Genomic DNA, 27,126 nt, shown 5'->3' with positions numbered 1-27,126 from the left:
TTAACTATGTTATGTTACTAAATACTGAAGCAAAAGAACAAATTAGTTAAAAAGGGAACAGTTGTTTACTCCTTCAACCAACACTAAAATAAGATCGCATTCTATAAACCTAACAATCAGCAGATTGATAAATTGTAGGAAGTATTTTCCATGCAGCACACAAGCTGTAGAATCTGTGTCAGAGGACGTGGTCAAGGTGACTAAGAGTGGGATTGAAAAGAGGTTTCAACATGTTCCTGGAGGACAAGTCAATTAAAAAAAATGCATTGAAATAAGCTATAAGAAATTTGATCTCATTTTTGGGATCTGCTAGGTACTTGGGACTCATACTGGCCACTACTGTTGATAGACTGGACCTTAGCCTAATTAGCATGGCTTGTCTTATGTTCTTATACACTGGGTTTCCAGTGTATTGAAGTTTATCTCATGCATATTCATGATTCTTACCACTGTTCCCCCTAAGCTGAGCGGGAGGCCTCCAACTGCATTGCTGATGTGGGGGGCGGTGCTTCAATGTTATGTTTTCAGTCACTATAGACAGGTAGGTTAACTGGAGTCCTGTAGAGCTTGCCCGTCCCTCACTATTGAAAATGTGATAGTGAAACAGCATCACCCACTAGCAGGACTGTAGGTGGAGGACTTCTGCTCAGCTTAGAGGTTACAGTGGTGCTTACCCTGAAAACCCAATAGGCTGTGAAGTTACTGGTACAACTTTGGGAAACCCTGTAGTAAATAGTACTGCATTTGTTTCTTTCCCAGGCTCGTGCTCTCTTTCCTAGCGCTTCCTTCTGTCTCCACTCTCTAAGCTAATCTAAATTGACATATGTAACCCGCTTCATCCCTAAATAGGTTAAAAGTGGCTAACAATTGTAGACCAATGAAATCACAGATCATAAAAAGAGAAACATAGATTTATTTATTTATTACATTTGTACCCCATGCTTTCCCACACGTGGCAGGCTCAATGCGGCTTACATAGTAACAATATAAAGAATTACAAAGTCGTAAGAAGAATATACAGTTTGTAGTAAACGCAAAATTAATGGGGTTAACGGATAAGTAAATTGAACATAGGAGGAAATGGGTGCAAAAGGAAATGAGGGTTGGAAGGTAGGCGTAGGAAGATGGAAAGGAATGGATATGGGGTAGCAAAAAGGATAATAGGAAACATGGTCAATGTGAAACAATTGCCAGTAAGAATCATGTGGGCAAGTTTTGGTTAGGTTGAATTGTTAGGGTAGGCTATCTTGAAGAGATGGGTCTTCAGAGCTTTCCTGAAGAGCAAAAGGCCGTTAATGGTACGGATAGTTCTGCCCAGGAGGGAAGGGTTAGGACAGCTGTTGTAGATGAGCGAACAAGCATAAAGCTTAATTCCTAAATGTATCAACCATAAAAGTTTTCAAATCCCTTTGGAGTGAATCATAAGAGTTGACATTTAAGACCTAGTGGTAAATCGTTCCATACTTGAGGAACTTGATACAAAAATGAAGATTGTAAGAATGTATTAAATTTGATACCTTTGAATGATGGACTGACGAGATCCATCTGATGTAACAATCGACGAGAATTTAACCTAGGGGAATGCAGAACCAACTCTGCAAAGTATTAGACTATACTAGATCTTATAAATTAAACAACACGCTTTGAACCTGTTGATACATACGCAGTGCTTCCCAAACCTGTCCTGTTGATCTCACGGCTAAGTTGAATTTCCAGAATATCTACTACATATGCATAAACTGATACTACATAAACTGATAAAGACCCAGGGGGGTGGAAAAGGCCATTTTCGGCCGAGCCTCGGCTGTCAGTGGGATTTGCCAGTATCCCTTGGTCAAGTCTAACGTAGATAGGTACTTGGCGGTTCCCAGCCGGTCTAGTAGCTCATCAATACGCGGCATTGGATAGGCGTCGGGAATGGAGAGGGCATTAACCTGCCAGAAGTCAATGCAAAACCGCCAAGTACCATCTGACTTAGGAACCAGCACCACCAGACTTGACCAGGGGCTGAATGACTCTTCGATGACCCCAAAATCCAGCATCTCCTGAACCTGCCGAATGACTTCCTTTCTCTTTGGGGGGTGAGAGCAGGTAGGGCCTTTGCTTGATCACCTTGCATGAGTTCTACCTGTGTACAATGAAGATCCAGTATATGCAAATAAATCTCATGCATACTCAGTGTAGATACCCTAAAAACCCAACAGGCTGTGGGGGTCAATAGGACAGATTTGGGAAACTTTTTCTAAGCCATGCTGCCTAAAGTTACTGTTTCATCCAATGTGGTAACAACGTAGACTGTAGGCATCAATTTCGAGCAAAGATCCCCACTAAGCAGTGCTGAAGTCCTTCGTTGGTGTTCCTGCCAGTGGGGAGTTGCTGATTCAATATTCTTCCTTTGTGTCTTTATAAAATAGGCTTTCAATAGAACTCAGACAAAATAAAACATGGAAAAGAAAATAAGATGATACCTTTTTTTATTGGACATAACTTAATACATTTCTTGATTAGCTTTCAAAGGTTGCCCTTCTTCGTCAGATCGGAAATAAGCAAATGTGGTATCATCTTATTTTCTTTTCCATGTTTTATTTTGTTTGATTTCTATTGATAACCTTTAAGAGTGGACTAACATGGCTACCACACCTCTCTACTTAAAATAGGCTTGAAATGGGCCCCTTCTTGGCCTTCTTACATAGGCACCTTTATACCGTATATATAGAATTACCCTTAATTTTGTAACACATCTTAATATAAAATCTGCCTGTCCCTGGGGACTGAAAGTATGATATTACAGTACCTCCTCCAACCCCCAGTACTCCCATGCAGCTTAGAAACATAGTAACATATACATAGTAACATAGTAGATGACGGCAGAAAAAGACCTGCACGGTCCATCCAGTCTGCCCAACAAGATAAATTCACGTGTGCTACTTTTTGTGTATACCTTACCTTGATTTGTATCTGTCATTTTCAGGGCACAGACCGTAGTAGTCTGCCAGCTCTAGCCCTGCCTCCCAACCACCAGCCCCGCCTCCCACCACCGGCTCTGCCACCCAATCTCGGCTAAGCTTCTGGGGATCCCTTCCTTCCGAACAGGATTCCTTTATATTTATCCCAAGCATGTTTGAATTTCGTTACCGTTTTCATTACCGCCTTCCTGTGGTTACTGCTTAGAGGAAATGTTGCTTCAGAGAGAAAGGTATTATAGCCCCATTCTCACCAGCACTGCAAAAGTCAGAACCAGGTATCCTCTGTGCACTGCATCAAGCTTTATAGAATACTGTTCCAGAGCCAAAATCAGGAAGGTGAGATGTTTCTTCCTATATCAACGACAAGATGAGCAGATAAGACCAAATGTCATAGCACAATGTTCTTATTTCCAAAGAGATACAAAGAGATTTTCTAATAAGAATTTCTTGTGAGAAACATTCTTAAGAAGCTTAATAGTATTTCTGAGGCAGCTTTCTGAAAGCCTAGGAAGCAAGGATGGGTACAGAGGGAGGCAGATCGCTCTGGTTAAATACCAGAGCGATCTGGGGAATGCAGAAACAAAACTTATAATGTATCCTCCCGCCCTCTGTATTTAACTGGTATTTGGGTCTTCAGAAGCTTCCTCTCTGCACGAGGATCTATGGTTAGAACTGAATCTATTCTTTTTTTCCTAGGGGACGGCAGCATTCGCTTAGTGAATGGGGCAAACTCCTGCCAGGGCAGGGTGGAGATACGCTACAAGGGGAACTGGGGTACAGTATGTGATGATGACTGGGGCATGAGCGACGCCAGTGTGGCCTGCAGACAGATGGGCTGTGGCCAGGCTCTGGATTATAAGACCAATGCCTACTTTGGATACGGGACAGGTCTTATCCTGTTGGACAACGTGAACTGTGAAGGCACAGAGCGCCACCTCGTCACCTGCAACAGCCTGGGATGGGGCATCCACAATTGTGGGCACCATGAGGATGCAGGCATCATCTGCTCAGGTATGTATGACATCTCTTAGACTTTTTAAACTCTTTACAGCTGTGGTAGCGTGGATTAGCGGGTTGCGGCAGGACCTCACAAAATAGAGTACACATAGGTTGCGGATAAAAGTCAAAGCACTTTATTTATGCACATAAAGGGAAAATGATTCTATAGTTCAAACCAGGGGCGTAGCTAGGTGGGACCACAGGGGCAGGGGCCCCTGCAGATTTAGCCCTGGCCCCCTGCTTTCACCCCCCCCTCCGCTACCGACCCTCCCCCACCACATTCAACCCCCCCTCCCGCTGCCACCAACCCTCCCCCGCTGCCGCCATCAGGTACCTTTGCTTGCGGGGGTCCCCAAACCCCCACCAGCCGAAGTCCTCTTCAGCGCCGGTCTCCTTAGGAACGTGCAGGACGTCAGGACTCACAGAAACAGAATCCAGACCAGCGAACATGCCGGACTCTGAGACCGGAGCTGAAGGGGACTTTGGCTGGTGGGGGTTGGGGACCTCCGCCAGCAAAGGTACGCGGCGGTGGGAGGGCGGGGTCAAAAGTGGCAGGGAGGGTTGGCGGCGCCGGGGGGGGGGGGTGCTAAAATGTGCCCCCTCACTTCGGGCTCTGGATCCCCCTCCTGCCGGTCTGGCTACGCCCCTGGTTCAGTTACCGCTCTTACAATCCCTGGAGGCATAGACTTGAGGCTTCTTACAACACAGGGTGCAAGCGTCTGAGCTAGGGCCACTCCTCTTCACTGGAACTCACCTCAGGAACTGCAGCCAAGCCAGAACACTCTGGGAGGATCCTCATTTGGAGGCCACCCTGTTCTGTTCCACGCTAGGGCAAGTTCCTTTCTCTCTGAGCCACTCCCTCATGACATGTTTCCCTGCATTAAGGTAGCTCAGTTCCAGCCTCAGTGAGTGAGCGTCCTTAAGGAAACCCTGCCTTGTACCACTCACTCCCTCACAGCAACTCACAGCTTTTGAGCCAACCCTCAAATCCCATCTCCAGACATAAAGATACTATAACATTGTTGGACAAGGTCGCTTCTTTCTTTAAGAATGGAATTGCCTTTCCTAGTGGGTGCATATCTTTACAATTTCCAAAGTTCAAAGCACCAAAAATATCCATCAAAACAAGAAGTAATCATTTATTTCACATATACTACTTGCAAATAAGGACATGACTTCTCTTATACTAAGGCTGACAGTTTAAGAACAAAGAACTGAATAAAAGAGAACAGTTTATTTAAAATGTGTTAGTTGCTTAACCAGGTAACATGCTCAACATGAAGTAGAGGTCACATGTACAAAGTGAACAGCAAACATTACACACCTAAGATATGAAAAAACATTTTATATCAAAACTAAATAATCCCAAATGTCCACGTAAATAATTATCCTAACTCCCATATATAACAATTTAGAAAACATGAGCTCAAAATATCTATTATAATAATTTGCACCTCCAACGTTCTGAAGCTGACTCCGTGGCAGCTTGGAAGTGAAGCCTTGAAGCCCTGAAGTGTTCATAGGCTTCGTAATCGCTTAGCCCACGGTAACGCAACGTCAGAAGAATCCCTCCCTCCCTCCGATTTCCAGACCTCCCCTCCGAGTTCCTGACCCCTGGACCCCCCTGCCGCGACCCTCTCGAGCCCCCCTTCCTGCCGCCAACCTTCCCCCACTGCCGTCGCCAGCCAAAGCCCTCTTCTCGGCTGCGGCGTGGACGAATGATCTGATCAAGCTGCAATCTGTTTGTGTGTGTGCGTCTGACGTCCTGTGTGCAGTATAAGACGAAGGTTGTTATATTGGAGAAACAGGCCAGATGCTTAAGACAAGATTCAATTTACATAGACATCACATGAACAATACTGCCAGTAGGGCCCCAACCCCAGTGGGACAGCACTTCACAGAACCAGGACACCGTACCAGTGATTTCACAGTGAGAATACTGAAAGGTAACTTTAAAACAATACAGGAACGTAAAACCTTTGAAATCAGAATGATTGAATATTTTGACACCCAACAGACAGGACTTAACAAGGATCTGGGTTTTCTAGCCCACTATAAACCATAAGTTGTATTTCACTGCTTATCACCCTCCCCTCCCCTCCCCTCCCCTCCCCACAAACATCCTGCTAGACTATGGAATGCTTTGAAGTCCCCATGCACATCTCCTACCCACCCTGCTAGACCATCTATGAGGGACTGTTATATACACTGTCAGCTAACTTATTTGCTTATTTCTGATCTGATGAAGAAGGGCAACCTTCGAAAGCTAATCAAGAAATGTATTAAGTTATGTCCAATAAAAAAGGTATCATCTTATTTTCTTTTCCATGTTTTAATTTTGTTTGATTTCTATTGATTACCTTCTTTTTACTGCATCTACCTACAAGTTTCCATCTCTTTCCCTCACCTTGGCCCTCCTGTTCCCCTTTCTCATATTCCCCAGCCCAGACTATCACTAACTCTGTCCTCTCCTCCTTCAATCTTCTCTCCCACTATTCCATCCAGAATCTTCTCCCTCTCTCTCTCCCTTCCATCAAGCATCTCTTCCCTCTCTCTCCCTTCCTCCTCGCATCTCCCATCTCTCTCTCTCTCATCCCCTTCCATCCAATGTCTCCCCTTCCCCATTTCATCCAGCATCTCCCTCCTCCCTCTCTCTCCCCTTTGCAGCATCTCCCATCTCTCATTCCTTTCCATCCAGTGTCTCCCCTTCCCCCTTCCATCTAGCATCTCCCTCCTCTCTCTTTCCCCCTTCACAGCATCTCCCATCTCTCTCTCATTTCTTTCCATCCAGTGTCTTCCCTTCCCCCTTCCATCCGTCATCTTCCCCCTTTGCAGCATCTCCCATCTCTCTCATTCATCCCTTTCCATCCAGTGTCTCCCCTTCCCCTTCCCTCCGACATCTTCCCCTATCTCTCCCTTCGATTGTGTTCCCTTTTCCTTCCAGTGTCTCCCCTCCCCTTTCATCCAGCATCTCGTCCTCTCTCTCCCTTTACAGCATCTCCCATCTCTCTTGTTCATCCCCTTCCATCCAATGTCTCCCCTTTCATCCAGCATCTTCCTCTCTATCTCCCTGCCATTGCCTCCCCTCTCTCTGTTCTCTTTTATTTAGTGTCTCTCTCCTTTTCCCCTTCCATACAGTGTTTCTCCCTTCCATCTAGAGTCTCCTCTCACTCCCCCTTCCTTGCAACAGCCATACAGGATCTCTTCCCCCCACCTCGCCTCTTGCTCACTCTCTCCAGCCTATTCCACGCCTCTCACTCACTCTCTCCATCCTCCCTCGTGGGGCAGGGATAGGGACATAGACGCCCAACTACTAGCTTCTCCTCCTGGCCGCTGCTGTGGTGGCCTTGAGGAATCGTGAGCTTCCATGCTGTGCTCTGCCCTTCCCTGCCTCTCTTTCACTGTCTCCACCACCCTAGTGTCTCACCGCAGCTGCAAAACAAAATGAAATTGTGCGCGGGCCTGTAACTCTGCACGCTGCTGCCAGCTTCCCTCCTCCTCCCTCCCTCCCCCATCTCATGATGTAAGTTCTTATTTCCAGAAAGAAAGGAGGATGGAAGCTGGCAGCGGCTTGCACAGGGCTATGGTCTCACGCACAATTTCATATTGCTTTGCAGCCATGGTGAGGTGCAGGGGGTGGGGGTGGTAGAAGAGTAAGTGAGAAGTAGAGGAGGGAAAAGTAGGGCAGAGCATGGAAATTCGCTGTTCCTCCAGGCCGCCACAGCAGTGGCCAAGAGGAGAATCTACTGGTTGGGCGCTTATGTCCCTACCCCTGTGCAGGTAGAGGCAGCTTGTTTTCCCTGTACTTAGTGAACCTAAAACCTTATTCCTTACCATCTCAACTGGAAGCTCAGCCTGTTCTAGGGTCATGCAGTAAGAGCATTTCTGAGAATGCTACCTGGAGATTCTGGACTTCGATCACCTACCTAGAAGTCTACATTTGATATATAGAACCTCCCTCCTGCACCTTCCTGTGTCATTGGTAGCTCATATAGCAGTTAACTGCTCCTTGGCACACTCTAAAATCCTATTTAGGTGATGCTTGAGGTCCACTACCAAGCAATCTTCCCAGCCACAGCAACCCACCTATCTAAACTAAGAACATAAGATGTGCTATACTGGGTTAGACTAAAAGTCCATCAGGCTCAATATCTTGATTCAGACACTGGTTAATCCAGGTCACAAGTACCATGCAAGTTCCCAAGGAGTAGATCTCTTCGTTATTGTTGCACCCTAATGACTGAATCTGCAATAGCCATGGCTATCCTTTCCCCACCCTCTTGGGCACACAACTCACTCCTCCAAAGCTGCAGTGGTTGCCAGAGTAGAAATGGAACTAGTCTACTCTGTCCCCAAAGGCCTCTTTTATATACATTTCTTGCTTAGCTCCCAGCTCCATCCCTATAGTCTCCAGTGACCAAACTTGTTCTCTAAGAGCTAAGAACTCTTTGCACTAGTTGAACACCTATGGCCTATCTCTACCAGAAAGATAACTGATAATCTCCTCCCCTCCATCACGTCCTTCGTAACTGTCGACAAAGCGGTCTCCGCTTACAATACCGCTCTCTCCTCTGCTTTGGACACCCTCAAGCCATCCATCTCCCGTCCCACAAAGCGCACCAATCCCCAGCCCTGGCTGACTCGCGGCATGGATGTCCAACCGCCACCTGAAGCTGAACATGTCCAAGACCGAGCTCCTCGTCTTTCCTCCCAAACCCACTTCTCCTCTTCCTCCACTCTCTATCTCTGTTGATAACACCCTCATCCTCCCCGTCCCATCTGCCCGCAACCTCGGAGTCATCTTCGACTCCTCCCTCTCCTTCTCTGCGCATATCCAACAGACTGCCAAGACCTGTCGCTTCTTCCTTTTCAACATCAGCAAAGTTCGCCCTTTCCTCTCTGAGCACACCACCAGAACTCTCGTCCACGCTCTCATTACCTCTCGCCTTGATTACTGCAACTTACTCCTCACCGGCCTCCCACTCAGCCATCTATCCCCCCTTCAATCAGTTCAAAACACTGCGGCACGTCTTATATTCCGCCAAAACCGATATACTCATAACACCCCTCTCCTCAAATCACTTCATTGGCTTCCGATCAGATATCGCATACAATTCAAGCTCCTCCTCCTTACCTACAAGTGCACTCAGTCTGCGGCTCCTCACTACCTCTCCACCCTCATCTCCCCCTATGTTCCCGCCCGTAACCTCCGCTCACAGGACAAAGCCCTTCTCTCAGTGCCCTTCTCCACCACTGCCAACTCCAGGCTCCGCTCATTCTGCCTTGCTTCACCCTATGCCTGGAACAATCTTCCTTCACCCATACGCCATGCCCCCTCCCTACCCATCTTCAAATCTCTGCTTAAAAGTCACCTCTTCAATGCTGCCTTCGGCGCCTAACCGCTCGAGATAGATAGAATGCCCCAATCTATCCACCCTACCAGATTAACTACTACTACTACTACTATTTAGCATTTCTATAGCGCTACAAGGCATACGCAGCGCTGTACAAACATAGAAGAAAGACAGTCCCTGCTCAAAGAGCTTACAATCTAATAGACAAAAAAATAAATAAAGTAAGCAAATCAAATCACTCGTCCTCTAGATTGTTCACTTGTCTTTAGATTGTTCTCTTGTCTTTTAGATTGTAAGCTCTTTGAGCAGGGACCGTCCTTCTATGTTTAAATTGTACAGCGCTGCGTAACCCTAGTAGCGCTTTAGAAATGCTAGTTAGTAGTAGTAGTAGTAGTAACTGTGCACGTGACACTTACTGCAAAGGACTCTACTTTTTCAGTTTCATAAGGACCTCTTGTTCTTGTCTGTCAGTCTCGGCACATATGATGTCAGTTGACTGCATTAGAGCCAGTGGATCAAAAGATTCAGTGATCAATTCTTTCACCAGGGGCTTTATTGTCTGTGACTGCTACAAAGAAATGTGCAACAAAACAAACCTATGCAATATCATGAGATGTCATTGGTTTGGAGGTTAAGTTCTCTGCTAGCGATCTGACATGAGTGAGTCACTGCACATATGCAAAAAGGTGATGAAACGTTGAGGGAGGACATGAGAAGACCAGACATTAAACATGATCATGGGAAGAGCGATGGAACCTCCTTGGAGAGCCATCAAATTACTTAGCTATAATCAGAAGATGCATGACTAGATAGACACTACCTGTATAAACAAAGTCTTTGCTGGTTAAATATCTTGAACGTCATACACTTTCCCTGTCGCCTCCCATCCTGCTCTCACCCATCTTGCTAATTCGTTCCCTTACTGTTTTCCTATCACTCCTCCTCCTCCTCCTCCCAAGCCCAGACCTGGCTTTTTTCCTGCTGCATATGTAAACTTCTTCTGAATCTGAAACTACAGATCCACTGATATGCTGAGGTACAACCTGGACCCTGGGCCCTTATGACACAGAGCTAACTGATCATTTGATTCTTCAACTGCTGTGTTGCTGCAGGTCTGGGGATTTCAACAATTACTCTAAACTCCACATTGCTGGCCCGAGGCACTGCAGAACTACTGATGGAGCTTGTCACAGGTAAGAGCAAGGATCGGACTTTCTAGGTTGCAGTACAATCTCCAAGGGATCAATTTTCAAAGGGTTTAGACACCTAACCTAGGGAATCGGGAGCACCTAAATCATCCCCTTCAAAAACTGACCAGGGCTAAGTGCTTAAATTTCACTGTCATCAGAAAGTTCAGTGACATCCAGCTATGCCCGTGGCATAGAGACTGGAGGGCCCCTGGAAAATATTAAATCTTGTCTGGCTGTAGAGTTGGGACTAGGCCTCAGATAATTATCTTAGATTAAGCCCTGACAAGCAGAGGTGCTGGTAATGAGGAAGGCTGGTTTACATAACACAGTAACGCAGTAAATGACGGCAGATAAAGACCCGCACTGTCCATCCAGTCTGCCCAACAAGTTGGCCAGAGCAGCGCCAGCCACTCTGAGCAGGCCCCAGCCACCCATGCTTAAATGCTAGTTGTCAAGTCTCCACCATGCCAACCATATAGGCAGCCAAACATGATGGGGATGATGTGTGGTTATAACCAAGACTCCAAGTATTACTGACAGTATTCAGCTTATTAGTCAAGATGTCTTCCCCCCCCCCCCCCCCCCCCCCCCCGAGCTGCACAGCACCCACACTCACAGCATGCAACAAAATGATCTACAACACTGGAGTTGCCAAAACATCACCTGTTTTTTTGCATTTGTGGGACACAGACTGTAGAAGTCCCCCAATGCTGAAGTTGCTGAATCTTTCAGTTTTACATCTACCCAAAATCCAACTTGTGATAAATGGTGTCCTTTTACCATAAAATTAGAGGTTCAGCGACTCAGTGTGTATTCCTTAATTTGCACCCCCAGATAGCCAAAGTTGTTTGCAGTCCTTTCTGGCGACACCAGGTCATTAGGAAATTGAAGCCATTCTTTGCCAGAGGAGATCTAGCTAACCCAATACATACATTAGTGAGCACACACCTGGACTACTGCAAAGCCTTACATATAGTGTTACCTAAGAAAGTGTTGGGGTGTTACAATTGGTCCAGAATGTAATGGCCTGGATTTCAGGATACACGATCATATATCCCCTGACTTCAAAAATCTTTCAGGATATCCCCTGTGTGTGTAACTCAGGGTTCACAATGGGAGAATCACTTTTCTTGTGAAAAGGTGGATCCTGGTGGGAGAAGGCACATGTCAAAAGGCCCTCACTGCTGAACTTGCAAAACCACTTCCTAAAAATCTGCTTCACACCATTAAGGAAACAAATCAGTCCACCTGTATTTGGTGAAATCTCCAAAATTAGAACCATACAAAAACACAAAACTCTTGACAGTGCAATAGAAAAAAAAATACTTGAGTAACTCCAAGATTCTTTCAGAGTAATCTGGTTGTCCTTCTCTATTTGCTGTAGTTGGGTAGACCAGCTCTTGGATTCTCATATGCCCAGCTGCCACACAAGCTGGTCATCTTCCAGAAGGACAGAGTCTGTTTTCCTTTTCTTCTGGGTCCTCCTCCTTCTCTCTGAAAACACTCAGAAGATGCATTTCCACAGCAATCTCAATGTTGACAAGTGCAAAGTGATGCATGTGGGTAAGAGGAACCCGAATTATAGCTACGTCTTGCAAGGTTCCGCGTTAGGAGTTACGGATCAAGAAAGGGATCTGGGTGTCGTCGTCGATGATACGCTGAAACCTTCTGCTCAGTGTGCTGCTGCGGCTAGGAAAGCGAATAGAATGTTGGGTGTTATTAGGAAGGGTATGGAGTCCAGGTGTGCGGATGTTATAATGCCGTTGTATCGCTCCATGGTGCGACCGCACCTGGAGTATTGTGTTCAGTACTGGTCTCCGTATCTCAAAAAAGATATAGTAGAATTGGAAAAGGTACAGCGAAGGGCGACGAAAATGATAGTGGGGATGGGACGACTTTCCTATGAAGAGAGGCTGAGAAGGCTAGGGCTTTTCAGCTTGGAGAAGAGACGGCTGAGAGGAGATATGATAGAAGTGTATAAAATAATGAGTGGAATGGATCGGGTGGATGTGAAGCGACTGTTCACGCTATCCAAAAATACTAGGACTAGAGGGCATGAGTTGAAGCTACAGTGTGGTAAATTTAAAACGAATCGGAGAAAATTTTTCTTCACCCAACGTGTAATTAGACTCTGGAATTCGTTGCCGGAGAACGTGGTACGGGCGGTTAGCTTGACGGAGTTTAAAAAGGGGTTAGATAGATTCCTAAAGGACAAGTCCATAGACCGCTATTAAATGGACTTGGAAAAATTCCGCATTTTTAGGTATAACTTGTCTGGAATGTTTTTACGTTTGGGGAGCGTGCCAGGTGTCCTTGACCTGGATTGGCCACTGTCGGTGACAGGATGCTGGGCTAGATGGACCTTTGGTCTTTCCCAGTATGGCACTACTTATGTACTTATGTACTTATATCCTCCTCACAGTACCTGGATTAAGTACCCTATAGTCATGTGCCCTAGATCTTTTCTCAAAAATCTCCAAAATATATTGTCTCGGGTCTATGTCTTGGATGAGAAAGCATAGGGAAAATCTTACATTTCCAGAAAACAAAAATATCATGAAACAGCTCAATATCTTTTTATTATCTGCTCTGGGGTTTGGTCCTTCACAGATCAGCATGGACTTCCAATGGTGTTTGCTGGGGTGCACCTTTTTGATCCTACAAATCTTCTCAGGGATACCAAAACACCACTGCATCCTGCAGTCTTCTGGAAGGTGGACATCTGAAAAAAATCTCTTCCAGTCCCACTCATGTCTCTTTCTCTTCTTTTCCTGTTAGGCCAAGTTAGCCTGTCTGACATCTTCTCTCTTATTTTCAAGACCTAGTAAGCCATGCAGACAGGCAGCTCCTCTTACTACTTTTTAACAGTCCAAGCCCCTTGGGATCTAGGTGCACACTCAGTCAAGACTAGCAAACCATCCTTCTTTCATTGCAGGGCATTATACAGATGTAATGGTGTTGGATCCGCTAAGAAACAGTGATCATAACATGATCACATTTGAACCGATATCTGGAGTGAAGTCACTAAGAAATCTACTGTAGCAGCATCTAATTTTTGAAAGGGTGATTATGACAAAATGAGGAGAACGGTTAACAAGAAGCTGAAAGGGTCGGCCGCAAAGGTTAACACTTTAAATCAGACGAGGACGTTGTGTAAAACAGCCATCATGGAAGCCCAGACCAGATGTATTCCACATATTAACAAAGGTGGAAAGAAAGAGCAAATGACAGCCAGCATGGTTAAAAGGTGAAGTGAAAGAGGCTATTGGAGCCAAAAACGCATCCTTCAAAGAATGAAAAAGGGATCCAAATGAAGAAAATAAGAAGCAACATAATTAAGCAAAGCATTAATAAAGAAGGCTAAAAGAGAACAGGAAGAAAAGTCTATGCACATTGTTATAGAATACATCCGTTCCGCACCTGATTTAGTCACGCAGATGGGCGCTCGGCATATTCTATAAACTGTGAAGAAATTCAGGTTTATTCTATAAAGTATGTCTCAATTTAGGCATACTTTATAGAATATGCCTAGGCATATTTCATTTTGGCACCAATTTGTTTTAGGCATGATATATAGAATCTAGTCCAATATGGGAACTCTCATTACTACTGACACACCTTGGCCCATCCTCCATTACATCAGATTATTACATTCACAGACTAGGAAACAATAAATGAATATTTTGGGACCTTGGGTTGCCAACCAGATGATCTTTAAAGGGGAGGCCAACAGCCAGCAGGACAGAATGGTTAAGCTCTGGAACTCATTGCCGGAAGATGTGGTAACAGCGGTTAGCGTAACTGGGTTTTAAAAAAGATTTTGGACAAGTTCCTGGAAGAAAAGTCCATAGTCTGCTATTGAGATAAACATAGGGCAGCCACTGCTTGCTCTGAGATTGGTTGCTTAGAATGCTGCTACTATTTGGGTTTCTGCCAGGTACTTGACCACTGTTGGAAACAGGATACTGGGCAGGCTGAATCATTGGTCTGACCTAGTATGGCTATTCTTATGTTACCTATGTTTGTTTATTTTGGTCCTTAATATACTGCTTTTCAAAGCCTCAAAATTGTTTACAAAAACTCATAAAAGAAGAAAAAGGAAAGAACACAATACATAAGTACATAAGTAATGCCATACTGGGAAAAGACCAAGGGTCCATCGAGCCCAGCATCCTGTCCACGACAGCGGCCAATCCAGGCCAAGGGCACCTGGCAAGCTTCCCAAACGTACAAACATTCTATACATGTTATTCCTGGAATTTTGGATTTTTCCAAGTCCGTTTAGTAGCGGTTTATGGACTTGTCCTTTAGGAATCCGTCCAACCTCTTTTTAAACTCTGCTAAGCTAACCGCCTTCACCACTTTCTCCGGCAACGAATTCCAGAGTTTAATTACACGTTGGGTGAAGAAAAATTTTCTCCGATTTGTTTTAAATTTACTATACTGTAGTTTCATCGCATGCCCCCTAGTCCTAGTATTTTTGGAAAGCGTGAACAGACGCTTCACATCCACCTGTTCCACTCCACTCATTATTTTATATACCTCTATCATGTCTCCCCTCAGCCGTCTCTTCTCCAAGCTGTATAGCCCTAGCCTCCTTAGTCTTTCTTCATAGGGAAGTCGTCCCATCCCCGCTATCATTTTAGTCGCCCTTCGCTGCACCTTTTCCAATTCTACTATATCTTTCTTGAGATGCGGCGACCAGAATTGAACACAATACTCAAGGTGCGGTCGCACCATGGAGCGATACAACGGCATTATAACATCCTCACACCTGTTTTTCATACCTTTCCTAATAATACCCAACATTCTATTCGCTTTCTTAGCCGCAGCAGCACACTGAGCAGAAGGTTTCAGTGTGTTATCGACGACGACACCCAGATCCCTTTCTTGGTCCGTAACTCCTAACGTGGAACCTTGCATGATGTAGCTATAATTCGGGTTCTTTTTTCCCACATGCATCACCTTGCACTTGCTCACATTAAACATCATCTGCCATTTAGCCGCCCAGTCTCCCAGTCTCGTAAGGTCCTCTTGTAATTTTTCACAATCCTGTTGCGATTTAACGACTTTGAATAACTTTGTGTCATCAGCAAATTTAATTACCTCGCTAGTTACTCCCATCTCTAAATCATTTATAAATATATTAAAAAGCAGCGGTCCTAGCACGGACCCCTGAGGAACCCCACTAACTACCCTTCTCCATTGTGAATACTGCCCATTTAACCCCACTCTCTGTTTCCTATCCTTCAACCAGTTTTTAATCCACAATAGGACATTTCCTCCTATCCCATGACCCTCCAATTTCCTCTGTAGCCTTTCATGAGGTACCTTGTCAAATGCCTTTTGAAAATCCAGATACACAATATCAACCGACTCCCCTTTGTCCACATGTTTGTTCACTCCTTCAAAGAATTGAAGTAAATTGGTCAGGCAAGATTTCCCCACACAAAAGCCATGCTGACTCGGTCTCAGTAATCCATGTCCTCGGATGTGCTCTGTAATTTTGTTTTTAATAATAGCCTCTACCATTTTCCCCGGCACCGACGTCAGACTCACCGGTCTATAATTTCCCGGATCTCCCCTGGAGCCTTTTTAAAAAATGGGCGTTACATTGGCCACCTTCCAATCTTCCGGTACCACGCAACAATACATATTGTTACTCCGCACTGCCAGAAAGTGTAAGGTCCAGGGTTGCTGGTGTCCATCATCCAAAGAGAGGTTCTCCAATCCGTTCTGGGATAGACAACAGATAGAGAGCTCAGCCAATGCAGAACATGTCCGATTCTGCCCTACTGCCACAGCTGGGATTTCTCTTTCTTGTTACAGATGCCAGGGACCTGTCTTTGCTGGAGAACGAAGGGATTACAGCACGCCTTTTCCCTCGTGGAACAAAACGTAAGTGCAGACCAAAGGTTAGAATTACTAATGTGAACTATCACATTCGGGAGACGTTAATATGCCATATTTTGCTGCAGGTCCCATTTTATGCATTGGGACGTAGTCCGTAAACACACATGCTATCATGATAGTACCTAAACAACGTAAAAACATTGCTTGAAGGTTATAAACAGGCCTCTTACATTTTTTATAATTGTGCAGCTGCTCTAAGGCCATAAAATCCAGCCCTTGCTTTGGAATTGGCAGGTTCCCATGGAACTGGGGCTAGGTCAAATTGGAAACAGCATCAGTGCTCTGTTAATTTATTTTGGTGGGGGTGGGGGGGAATAAATGGAATGGAGAATTGTCCTTGTGTAAAGTTTAGGTGCATTTGTTCACCTCCAAAGTGTTTCCCCTTATTCCTCACTGAGGAGTGAAGCAAAATAAGAGGCCATTAAAACCCATTGTAAGAGTCTTTCACAGACATAATGCCGTCATCTACTATGTTACTATCTGGTCGACATTCGAAGTGATTTAACCAGCCAGAAATGGCCCCTGGCTAGTTAAGTCGCTTGTTCAAAACTATCTGCTAATTGTCAGCGGCACTTAACCGGTTATCACTGCTGAAAATTAGCAGTTAGTGCTTAAATGAAAAACAGCTACTATTACTTATCATTTCTATAGCACTACTAGGCATACACAGCGCTGTACATTGGACGTGAACAGACAGCCCTGCTCGACAGAGCTTAAAATCTAATTAGGACAGACAAACAGGACAAATAAGGGATAAGGGAATCACTAAGGTGGGAATCATAAGGGTTAGGAGTTAAAAGCAGCATCAAAAAGGTGGGCTTTTAGCCTAGATTTGAAGACAGCCAGAGATGGAGGTTGACGTACCGGCTCAGGAAGTCTTTTCCACGCATATGGTGAAACAAGATAAAAGGAACAGAGTCTGGACTTAGCAGTGGAGGAGAAGGGTGCAGGTAAGAGAGATTGACCCAGTGAATGGAGTTCCCGGGGAGGATTGTAGGGAAAGAAAAGAGTGGAGAGGTACTGAGGAGCTGCACTTGTAAGTCAATAAGAGGAGTTTGAACTGTAAACGGATAGGAAGCCAATGAAGTGACTTGAGGAGAGGGCTAATCATGGGCGTAGTTTGGGGGGGGGGGCAAGGGGGCAGTGCCCCCCCAAATGGCTTGCCACCACCTGCATTGCCGATCGCCAATTCTGTCTACCCCCTATCTTCCTCCCTCCCTCTGGCGCTGCAGTCGTCAATCTATCTGGGCTCCCGGCAGCGTTAGCAGTGTATACACGCTGCCTTCACACTGCCCCAAAAGCCTTTTCTCTGCAGCGTCCCTTGGTCCCACCTATGCGGGAACAGGACGTGGAAGAGAAGGCTTCCGGGCAGACTGAAGGCAGTGTGTATACATCGCTAACGCTGCTGGGAGCACAGAAAGATTGAAGACTGCTGCGCCAGAGAAAGAGGAGGGGATAACGATCCTAGTCCTCGAAGTGTTCTTGCGCGGGGGAGCACAACCCGGACTGGGAGAGGTGGGGCACAGCAGAGGAAAGGAGCAGGAGCTGGATGGGACTGGGAGGGGTGGTGAGCAGAGGGAAGGAGTAGTAGATGGATAGGACTGGGAGAGGTGGGGTACAGCAGAAGGAAGGAGCAGGAGATGGATGGGACTGGGAGGGGTAGTGAGCAGAATATGGATGGTGAGCAGAGGGAAGGAGAAGAAGATGGATGGGACTGGCTGGGAAGAGTGAGCAGAAGGAAGGAGCAGAAGATGGATAGGACTGGGGGGGGGGTGAGCAGAAGATGGATAGGACTGGGAGGGTTGGTGAGTAGATGGAAGGAGCAGAAGATGGATGGGACTGGCTGGGAAGAGTGGTGAGCAGAGGGAAGGAGCAGGAGATGGATGGGACTGGGAGAGGTGGGGTACAGCAGAAGGAAGGAGCAGGAGATGGATGGGACTGGGGGCTGGGAGAGGGGAAGAAGCAGGATGTGAAATGAGGGATATGAGAAAAAGGTTAAGAAAAAGGGATGATGTGGGAAAAGGTTGAGACTTAATGCAAATGACACAAAGCTGGCCCCACAACACCCCAAGGGAAAAAGGGAACTGCTAAAGGAAAAAAACAGGGCAGTGCTATTCAGCAGACAAGGATAAAGGAGAGAGTAAGCAAACAGAGGAAGCTGCCTTGACACACACAGACCAGAAAAGGAACGCTGTTCCCTGGAAACAGGAGACAGATACAGCAGACAAAGAGAACTAAAACAAACAGGAGCAAAATACAAGGACAGGGGGAGGCAGAACTACAGGGAGCAGAGCAGAAGCTCAGCACAAGAAAGGGAACACAGAGAGAGAGAAAGCTAAACAAACAAACCGAAACGACTCAAGGCACAAGCTTATCCCAGACAGCACAACGTTAGAGCAAGAGAGCAAACCAGGTGTGGGGAAGTGAGGCAATCAGGCTCATGCTGGGAATACCTAGCACACACACAAACACACATACACAGAATAAACAAGCACGAGGAGAAAGGCTAAACTCCAGCGTGAACACAAGCGCCCAAGCGCAGGCTGGCTTCAGATGAGCAAACAAAGCAATTAACGCTAAAGCAATGTTTGCAGGGGAAAGGCAGACTTAAATGGGTCAGGCTTCTGACGTCTGCTGGCTCAGCCTCTGACAAGCCAATCAGGAGTGAGTCCCAAACATTCCCCTGCCTATCCAGCAGAATCATAACAAGTGGGAGACCTGTGAGAAGCAAGTTGCAATAGTCTAAGCGAGAGGTGATAAGAGTGTGGATAAGGGTTTTGATAGTGTGCTCAGAAATTTTGGTGATATTATAAGAGAAACAACAGGTTTTAGCAATCTGTTGGCTGTGTGCAGAGAAACAGAGAGAGGAGTCAAAGATAACCCCAAGGTTACGAGCTGATGAGACAGGGAGGATAAGATTGTTATTCACAGAGACAGAGAATGGGGGAAGAGAAGATGTGGGTTTAGGGGGAAAGATAAGAAGCTCAGTCTTGGAGGCATTCTGGGGGCGGAGTCAGCACTTAGCTGGCTAAGCGTCAATATTTAGCACTAAACTGGCCAGGGTAACCGCATAAATGGGACCACATAAAACACAGTCCTATCTTTTAAGGGCTGGCCCATGGCCAGTTAAGTTCTCAATAGCGACTTAACCGGATATGTGTTAGGTGGCGCACATAAACCAGATATTCAATTCCGAAGCCCGAACATGGCCCAGCATTGAATATCCGGGAATAAGGCCAGCAGCGGTCAGCAAAACACTCAGCACCGCTGGCTGAATATTTACCTCTATGTTAATATGGTGACATCTACTATAATAAAACTCACCCTCAACGTTCTGAAGACAACGTTCTGAAGTCACGAAGTCACTCCCTGAAGGGTTCATGGATTCATGGTGGTGAAGCCACAACATTGACCATGTCTCTCTGCCCCGCCCTCGCATGATGAACCAATCAGAAAAAACACCCTCAACATTCTGAAACACAAAGGACCATCACAACACCGTTCCCAGGCAACACTAGGCAACGTAAGACGGACCAATCAGAGGAAACTACGTGACAATAAGGGAGGAGCATTCCCCAGCAGAATGGCTCATTATCTGAGCAGCACGGAGAGCACAGAACCACCGCTGGAGTGAGAGAAGAATATTCCTGCTGTGGGTATGTGCAAAAATAGACCGGGGGGGGGGAGGGGGGGGGGGGGAATTTTTAAATGCCTAATGCCAGTACTGAAGAGTGCCAGAGGGCCTATAGCAAAGACTATATTTGGAATCGCTTGACATGGAGTCAGAGGAGCCGGAAAACAACGTGCCCGTCACCATCTGGGACATGGGCGAACAGGACAAGCTGCGGCCCAGCTGGAAGGATTACCCGCGACCCAGCCAGCAGCAAACAGCGACCAATGACAGCACAGCACATCCCCCAACCCCCAAGCAAAAAACAAAACAAAAAAAGACACACATCAACAACCTGCACACACACCGCACCCTCACACACAAAATAACTCTGTGAGACACACACACACACAAAAAGCCACATGCTAGCGCCCGTTTCATTGGTTTCGGAAACGGGCCTTTTTTACTAGTTTAAAATAATCTGCAGACATTCTACCTTCCTGCCGATGCTGAAAGTCACTGTGAGCGTAACCATGCGGTTCTGCAGGGTGTGCGTACACATTATTAGGTGCAGAATGCAGAGAGAGGTGGAGCATGCGAGTACGTGGTCACATGATGTATTAAAAATATTTATAGTGATACGGTCATTTAAGTATTCTGTGTAATGCATAGCGTGTACCATGCATGCACAATTCAAGAATGTTTTTGCCAGATCCAGGGGAATGTGGAGAGGATTTCATGCCAGTGTTTAAGATTTGTTTTTGTTAGATTCTTATAATACCGCTTTTCTGTGGTACAACCCAAGTGGTTTATGTACAGGTACTTTGTCCATCTCTTGTGGGCTCACAACCTAAGTTTCGTACTTGGGGCAATGGAGAGTTAAGTGACTTGCCAAGGGTCACAAGGAGTGACAGTGAGTTCTCAGCCCACTGTGCAAACCATTAGGCCGTTCCTCCTCTCCACACTGCCAGTTTTGTCTTTTTTTTGCAAGTTTCAAAGCAAGGCGCAGTGCCCCGAGGGTGCACGGAGCGGAAAATAACATGGCGCCGTGCCCCGACGGGCATGCGCCCAAGGCCAGCGGGGAGCGAGCCGGGCAAGGGAAGGGGCTGGACCCTGTCGCCAGAGGCTCCCCGCTGGTAACAGGAGGGGCTACAAGAAGGGGTTAAAAGCCCCCGAGGAGGGCCGGGACGACCTCTTTCCGGCGTCCAGGGCAAGTGGACTGCACGTGAACTGGTGTGAGTGACCCCTTACCGTAGCCGCCGCCGTGTGCACTCCCAGCTCCGATTCTGATTTCCAGTCCCGGGTCAGCTACGAGGGCGAGTAAGTACTTCCATTTAAGAGGGCCTTTGGGGGCGCAGGTTGGGAGCACGAGTGCGGCGTGGGAGGCGTGCATCCGGCTGACTGGCATGCTGCAATGGATTAGTCCCTGGCACCAAATGGGGGCAGTGGGAGCACAGCAACATGGCTTGCTGGAGTCGCGGGGGCCATAGAAGAGCAGGAACTAAAAATTTTTTTATGTAACTGGCCGGAGATGCGATCATGCTGCTTTTATGGCAAGCACGTGCGCGGCGCACTGGGGCGGTGGGCAGACTAGGCTGAGTAGTGCGGATTACAAGCCACCAGCGTTACCTTTCTCTCAGCGCCACCATCCAGCATTTTGCGTGCTGCAGTGTGGGCAGTTCTAGGGCCACTTGTCGCAGCTTTGGCGGGGTACCCAAGCCGGAGGGTATGAGCTAGGCAGCTGGCAGCTGCGATTACGGTACAGCCCCCTTGCTGTGCGGCGAGGAGCCCTGTTCATTAGCCAGTCTTGCTAGGGCAGCGGACTGGGCTTGAGGGTTATTGAGCCAGAGGCTGAAGCGGCTTGGGTATGCCCAGGGTTAAGATATGTTTTGTATTTAAAATAAAGCTACGGCCAAGTTGTGCCACGTCAACAAATACTATGTGTGAAGTCTTTATTGGGTTATGGTGGTAAAAGCAATAAATGGTGGGCCCCGAGGGGTCTCGGCTGCCTATGTTAAAGGCAGACAGGCGGTAAGAGATGCGCACGTGTCTGAACAAACCAAAAGTAAAAGCACACATCGGCACTTGTCTTTCTGCACCTACATATGAGCCTTGCAAGGAATTTTTACGAGGGTCATTTAGATGCAAAAGAACAGGCATTAATGTGTGCTGGCACTTCCGTTTTCCTTTGGACATGTACACAAAGAAGATGTGCTTACTGTGAAACCTTCACATGTGTCCAGCATACTCCTACCCCCACTAGCCGTATGTTTTCTGTGCATAAAATTTGAATACGTTTAAGTTTCTGCATAGCTCAGTACTACGCTCATAATAGAAGCCATGTGCTCAGACATTTGTATGTGGCTCTACTGTGAACCTTTCTGCATCGGCCCCCTTAATTGTCCTCTTTAATAACCAAAATTGTCCTTCCTCTCTTGGCTCACCTACAAATCTTGGTATTGGGTATCACCGTGTGGTTCCATGACATCTTGCAGCTGTCAGGCTTGCTTCCATTGTGTCTACAGACTCGTGGTTCCCACTGGTTCTAACAAAACTCAAATCATATGTTTGTAGATGCACTGGGAGTAAACTGGAATGGCTTAGCCCCTCACTGTTGACCATCTTACCTGGGTCAACTGAAGAGGCTGCTTCAGGTCTGGTTTTGCCCCACTGTAGTACAATAAATGATGGTTTTGATTCTCTTAAGAAAACTAGGGCAACATCTCCTTGCATGTAGTAGGGAAAATGTCAGACAAGATTGCCTCTTTAAGTTGACCTGGGAAAGGTGGCAACCTTAGGTAGAGCAACCTCCAAATCCTAGTCTTGCATTAATATGTCTTCTGTGTCTGTAAATAACTAAGGTTGTACCTCTTTTTATTTTTTTGCAAATCAGGTGACAGCATCAGGCTGGTGAATGGAGATAGCAGTTGCCAAGGCAGAGTGGAGGTCCTTTATCAAAGCCTCTGGGGAACAGTATGCGACGATGACTGGGATCACACTAACGCCCAGGTGGTTTGTAAGCAGGTGGGCTGTGGGGAAGCCATCATGGCTACTTCCTTCAGTTACTTTGGCTATGGCAGTGGGCCCATCCTCCTGGACAATGTGGACTGTGATGGGTCTGAGATGGACTTGGCAGATTGCTTCAACCTAGGCTGGGGGCAACACAACTGTGGGCACCATGAGGATGCAGGTGTCATATGCCAAGGTGAATGTTCGATAGGTAATGCACAGTGAGAGAGAACCTTTAGGCAGTAGGATGGTTCAAATTCCCCACTCATAGTGCATTTCTGATAATAAGCAAATCAGGGCATTGCTTTATGCTTATACAAAAACCACCAGACAATAAGCTTGCTTTATTTCTTACCATTCCCTGTCCTCTTATTTGGTGGTTTGTGCAGCCCTTCATTAAGAACGCATTTTGAAGGCACCATACACTACCATGCAGTAACACACATGTGCTTAACGGAGGTATGAAATAACTGCACACGTGTTTGCCAGACTAATTTCAAAGAATGTAAAAGCTTCCCAACCTGCCAACTAAGTGTGCTCGTGTTTTTTTTGTTTTGTTTGTTTTTGAGGAGAAAAGACCTCAGAAACCTTCAATAGGTCATGGCTACAAATTTATTGCTAGCACATTGTCATTCGTTGGTCTAAAAAAACTCCTCTTTTTTAGGTGCAAACTTAAACCCTTTTTTTGGCTACGTTTTATGGTTCCTTCTTTTAAAAAATGCAGCAATTCCAGTATATGGCAATGGTAAATTAAATGGTCTAATGTGCCTACATGGTTGTTACAAGACCAACATCTATTTGAAATTTCTTTAGATATTTTGGAAAGTTTGTAAGGTGTCCACATAGCTCTATGCAAGATGTAGAATGATGATTGGGTAAGAGCAGATGATTTTGAAGATTTATATAATAATGTCCAGATTTTTTCCCATTGTTCTTCAGTAATTTGAGAATTGAGTTCTTTGTTCCAAATGTTTTGTAAAGCTGAAAGATAATGAGAAGAGTGATCTTGTAAGATTTTGTACCATGTTGATGCCGTTTTTTTCCCATTAGCCAACTGATGACATAATGTTAAACAACTTGGAGTTTCATCCTTTAATGAGTTAATATCAAAGTTTGCAGAAATGCAGTGTTTTAGTTGTAGCCATTGAAAGTAGCACTGATTGTGTAGGTTATACTTTGCCTGTAGTGTACAGAAAGGTAGCCATTTGTATTTGTCCAATAGTTGATGTAGAAACCATAGTTTTGCTTCTATCCATTTAGGACAAGCAAACATTTACCATTGATTTTTAGTTTTGGATTATTCCAAAGTTGTATCTTAGTAGTCGAATGGATAGATATTTTAACACATGAGTCCAATGTGTTGAACGATGATTGAGAAGTGGATATGATGGGTCGCCGCATCTCAAGAAAGATATAGTAGAATTGGAAAAGGTGCAGCGAAGGGCGACTAAAATGATAGCGGGGATGGGACGACTTCCCTATGAAGAAAGACTAAGGAGGCTAGGGCTATACAGCTTGGAGAAGAGACGGCTGAGGGGAGACATGATAGAGGTATATAAAATAATGAGTGGAGTGGAACAGGTGGATATGAAGCGTCTGTTCACGCTGTCCAAAAATACTAGGACTAGGGGGCATGCGATGAAACTACAGTGTAGTAAATTTAAAACAAATCGGAGAAAATTTTTCTTCACCCAACGTGTAATTAAACTCTGGAATTCGTTGCCGGAGAAAGTGGTGAAGGCGGTTAGCTTAGCAGAGTTTAAAAAGGGGTTGGACGGTTTCCTAAAGGACAAGTCCATAAACCGCTACTAAACGGACTTGGAAAAATCCAAAATTCCAGGAATAACATGTATAGAATGTTTGTACGTTTGGGAAGCTTGCCAGGTGCCCTTGGCCTGGATTGGCCGCTGTCGTGGACAGGATGCTGGGCTCGATGGACCCTTGGTCTTTTCCCAGTGTGGCATTACTTATAATCCGATTTATGTATTGAAGACCATGGTAAGAGAGGTGTTGGAGTTGCTTTAAAGATCTCAGCTTCCCATTTTATCCAAAGTGGGTCAGTATGTTCTTCTTTTGAGGTGATCCATAAAGAGCTTTGTCTTAGTAAGAAAGCCTTATGATAGTCCAGAAATTTTGGAAAATTGACACCTCCATGATGTTTGGGGAATTTAAGATATTTCAACGCAATACGAGGAGGTTTATTAGACCATAAACATTTTGACAATATTTTTTCCATATTTTTATATGTACTGGCATTTAACATATACTGGATGAGTATTGGTCTCATATAGAGGAAACTATTTCTCAAATTCTAGATTTTAAGATCTCATTAACATACAAAATCATAATCACGGGAGAATTTGGTTTAGACACGATATTACAACCACACATAGCCAAATTACTTCGTATATTGATTCAAGTTGCTTTAAAACTGATATGTCAAAACTGGAAGGACTTTACGAAGTTATCTTATGATATGTGGCGGAATACAGTATGTCTATATGCTAAATATGAAAAAGCTGCTGCTGAGAAATGCGGTTCCCTTGTAGCATTTAATAAAACATGGTCTCCCATACTCAATTACTCATCCAATCAACATTAATTATTATAATTCAAGCATCTATAAATGGGTACTAATTACAAATATAAGAATAATTTCTTTTCTTCACCTCTAACATTTAATAATATGTTTACTCCTATAGTTATAATTACCTGTAATGTAACAGCATCAGGGATTCTAGAGACGATGTAAACACTGTCCATAATGTTTCTATAAGTCAGTGTACATGTTCTAACTTGTTAAACTGTTATTAAGTCAATGGTACTTAATTTCCTTTTTTATTGTTATATCCAAATTAATAAAAATGATTGAACAAAACCAAAAACAAATGCAGCAATTCAAGATGCCATAACAAAAGCACTTACCTTGTCAAATTAGCCCAATAGGGCTACCACTTCACCTTAGTAAAGCTTCCTCAGGGGTGACAGACACCACTGAGATGGAAGTGAAGGTTTAGGCTATAATTCATGATAAAGAGACATGGCACCCCTGAGGAAGCTTTACAAAAGGGCATACCAACAGACTAACAACACTAAAACCCAACACTGCGAGTCAGAGGGCTGCTACCCTTCCAGTGGCCACTTAACCCACAAGTTCCTCTCTGTAAGCTAGGAGAAAAAAATGTCTTAGGAGACTTTTTAAAAGCAGCTAAAGAAGTCTAATCTCAGTGGTTTAGAAAGATTATTGCAAAGTGATGGCGGCAGAGAGTGGCCTAGTGGTTAGCGTGGTGGACTTTGGTCCTGGGGAACTGGGTTCGATTCCCACTGCAGGCACAGGCAGCTCCTTGTGACTCTGGGCAAGTCACTTAACCCTCCATTGCCCCAGGTACTAATAAGTACCCTCTCCCTCATGTAAGCCGCATTGAACCTGCTATGAGTGGGAAAGCGTGGGGTACAAATGTAACAAAAAATAAATAAAAAGCAGTGTGCCGAGTCAAAATGTGCACATGAGGGAGAGGGTATAACTAACAACTTATCTACCTCAGATTGTAAAGACTGAGAAAGAATGTAAGGCAATAGAGCATAAAGGGAGAAAATAAAAGGGTCATGAATTCTCTATACTGCCCCTCTGTGGTGCAACCAAAGCAATGGAGGGTTAAGTGATTTGCACAGAGTCACAAGGAGGTGCGGTAGAAATTGAACTCAATTACACAGCTCCTCAACCCACTACACTAACCTAGGTGTCATTGTAGACAACACACTTAAATATTCTGCTCAGTTTGTGTCGGTGGCCAAAAAAGCAAACAGGACGCTAGGAATTATTAGGACAGGGATGCAAAATAAGACCAAAAAAATATAATGCCTCTGTATCGGTCCATGGTGCAACCTCACCTTGAGTATTATGTGCAATTCTGGTCATTGTATCTCAAAAAAGATATAGCACAATTGGAAAAGGTTCAAAGAAGAGCAAACAAAATGATAAAGGGGATGGAACTGCTCCCACATGAGGAAAGGCTAAATAGCTTGGAAAAGAGATGACTGGGAGGGGTATGATTAAGGTCTACAAAACCCTAACTGATATGCAG

The 27,126-nt window shown here is 45.3% G+C and overlaps 1 protein-coding gene across 1 annotated transcript in view; it reads left to right on the top strand.

Annotated features, from left to right (window-relative positions):
- Nucleotides 1-27,126, top strand: part of SSC4D (scavenger receptor cysteine rich family member with 4 domains) — a 48,576-nt gene that overhangs the window by 5,360 nt on the left and 16,090 nt on the right. The window contains exons 3-6 of the mRNA XM_030186020.1: nt 3,663-3,977; nt 10,432-10,512; nt 16,339-16,407; nt 22,926-23,252. Coding sequence (XP_030041880.1) covers nt 3,663-3,977; nt 10,432-10,512; nt 16,339-16,407; nt 22,926-23,252 — 792 coding nt within the window. The remainder of the gene's footprint in view (nt 1-3,662; nt 3,978-10,431; nt 10,513-16,338; nt 16,408-22,925; nt 23,253-27,126) is intronic.

Source organism: Microcaecilia unicolor, chromosome 13, assembly GCF_901765095.1.
Source record: "Microcaecilia unicolor chromosome 13, aMicUni1.1, whole genome shotgun sequence".
Lineage (NCBI taxonomy): Eukaryota > Metazoa > Chordata > Amphibia > Gymnophiona > Siphonopidae > Microcaecilia > Microcaecilia unicolor.
The sequence above is the reverse complement of the archived record's forward strand: the minus strand, read 5'-3'. Positions and strand labels throughout refer to the sequence as shown.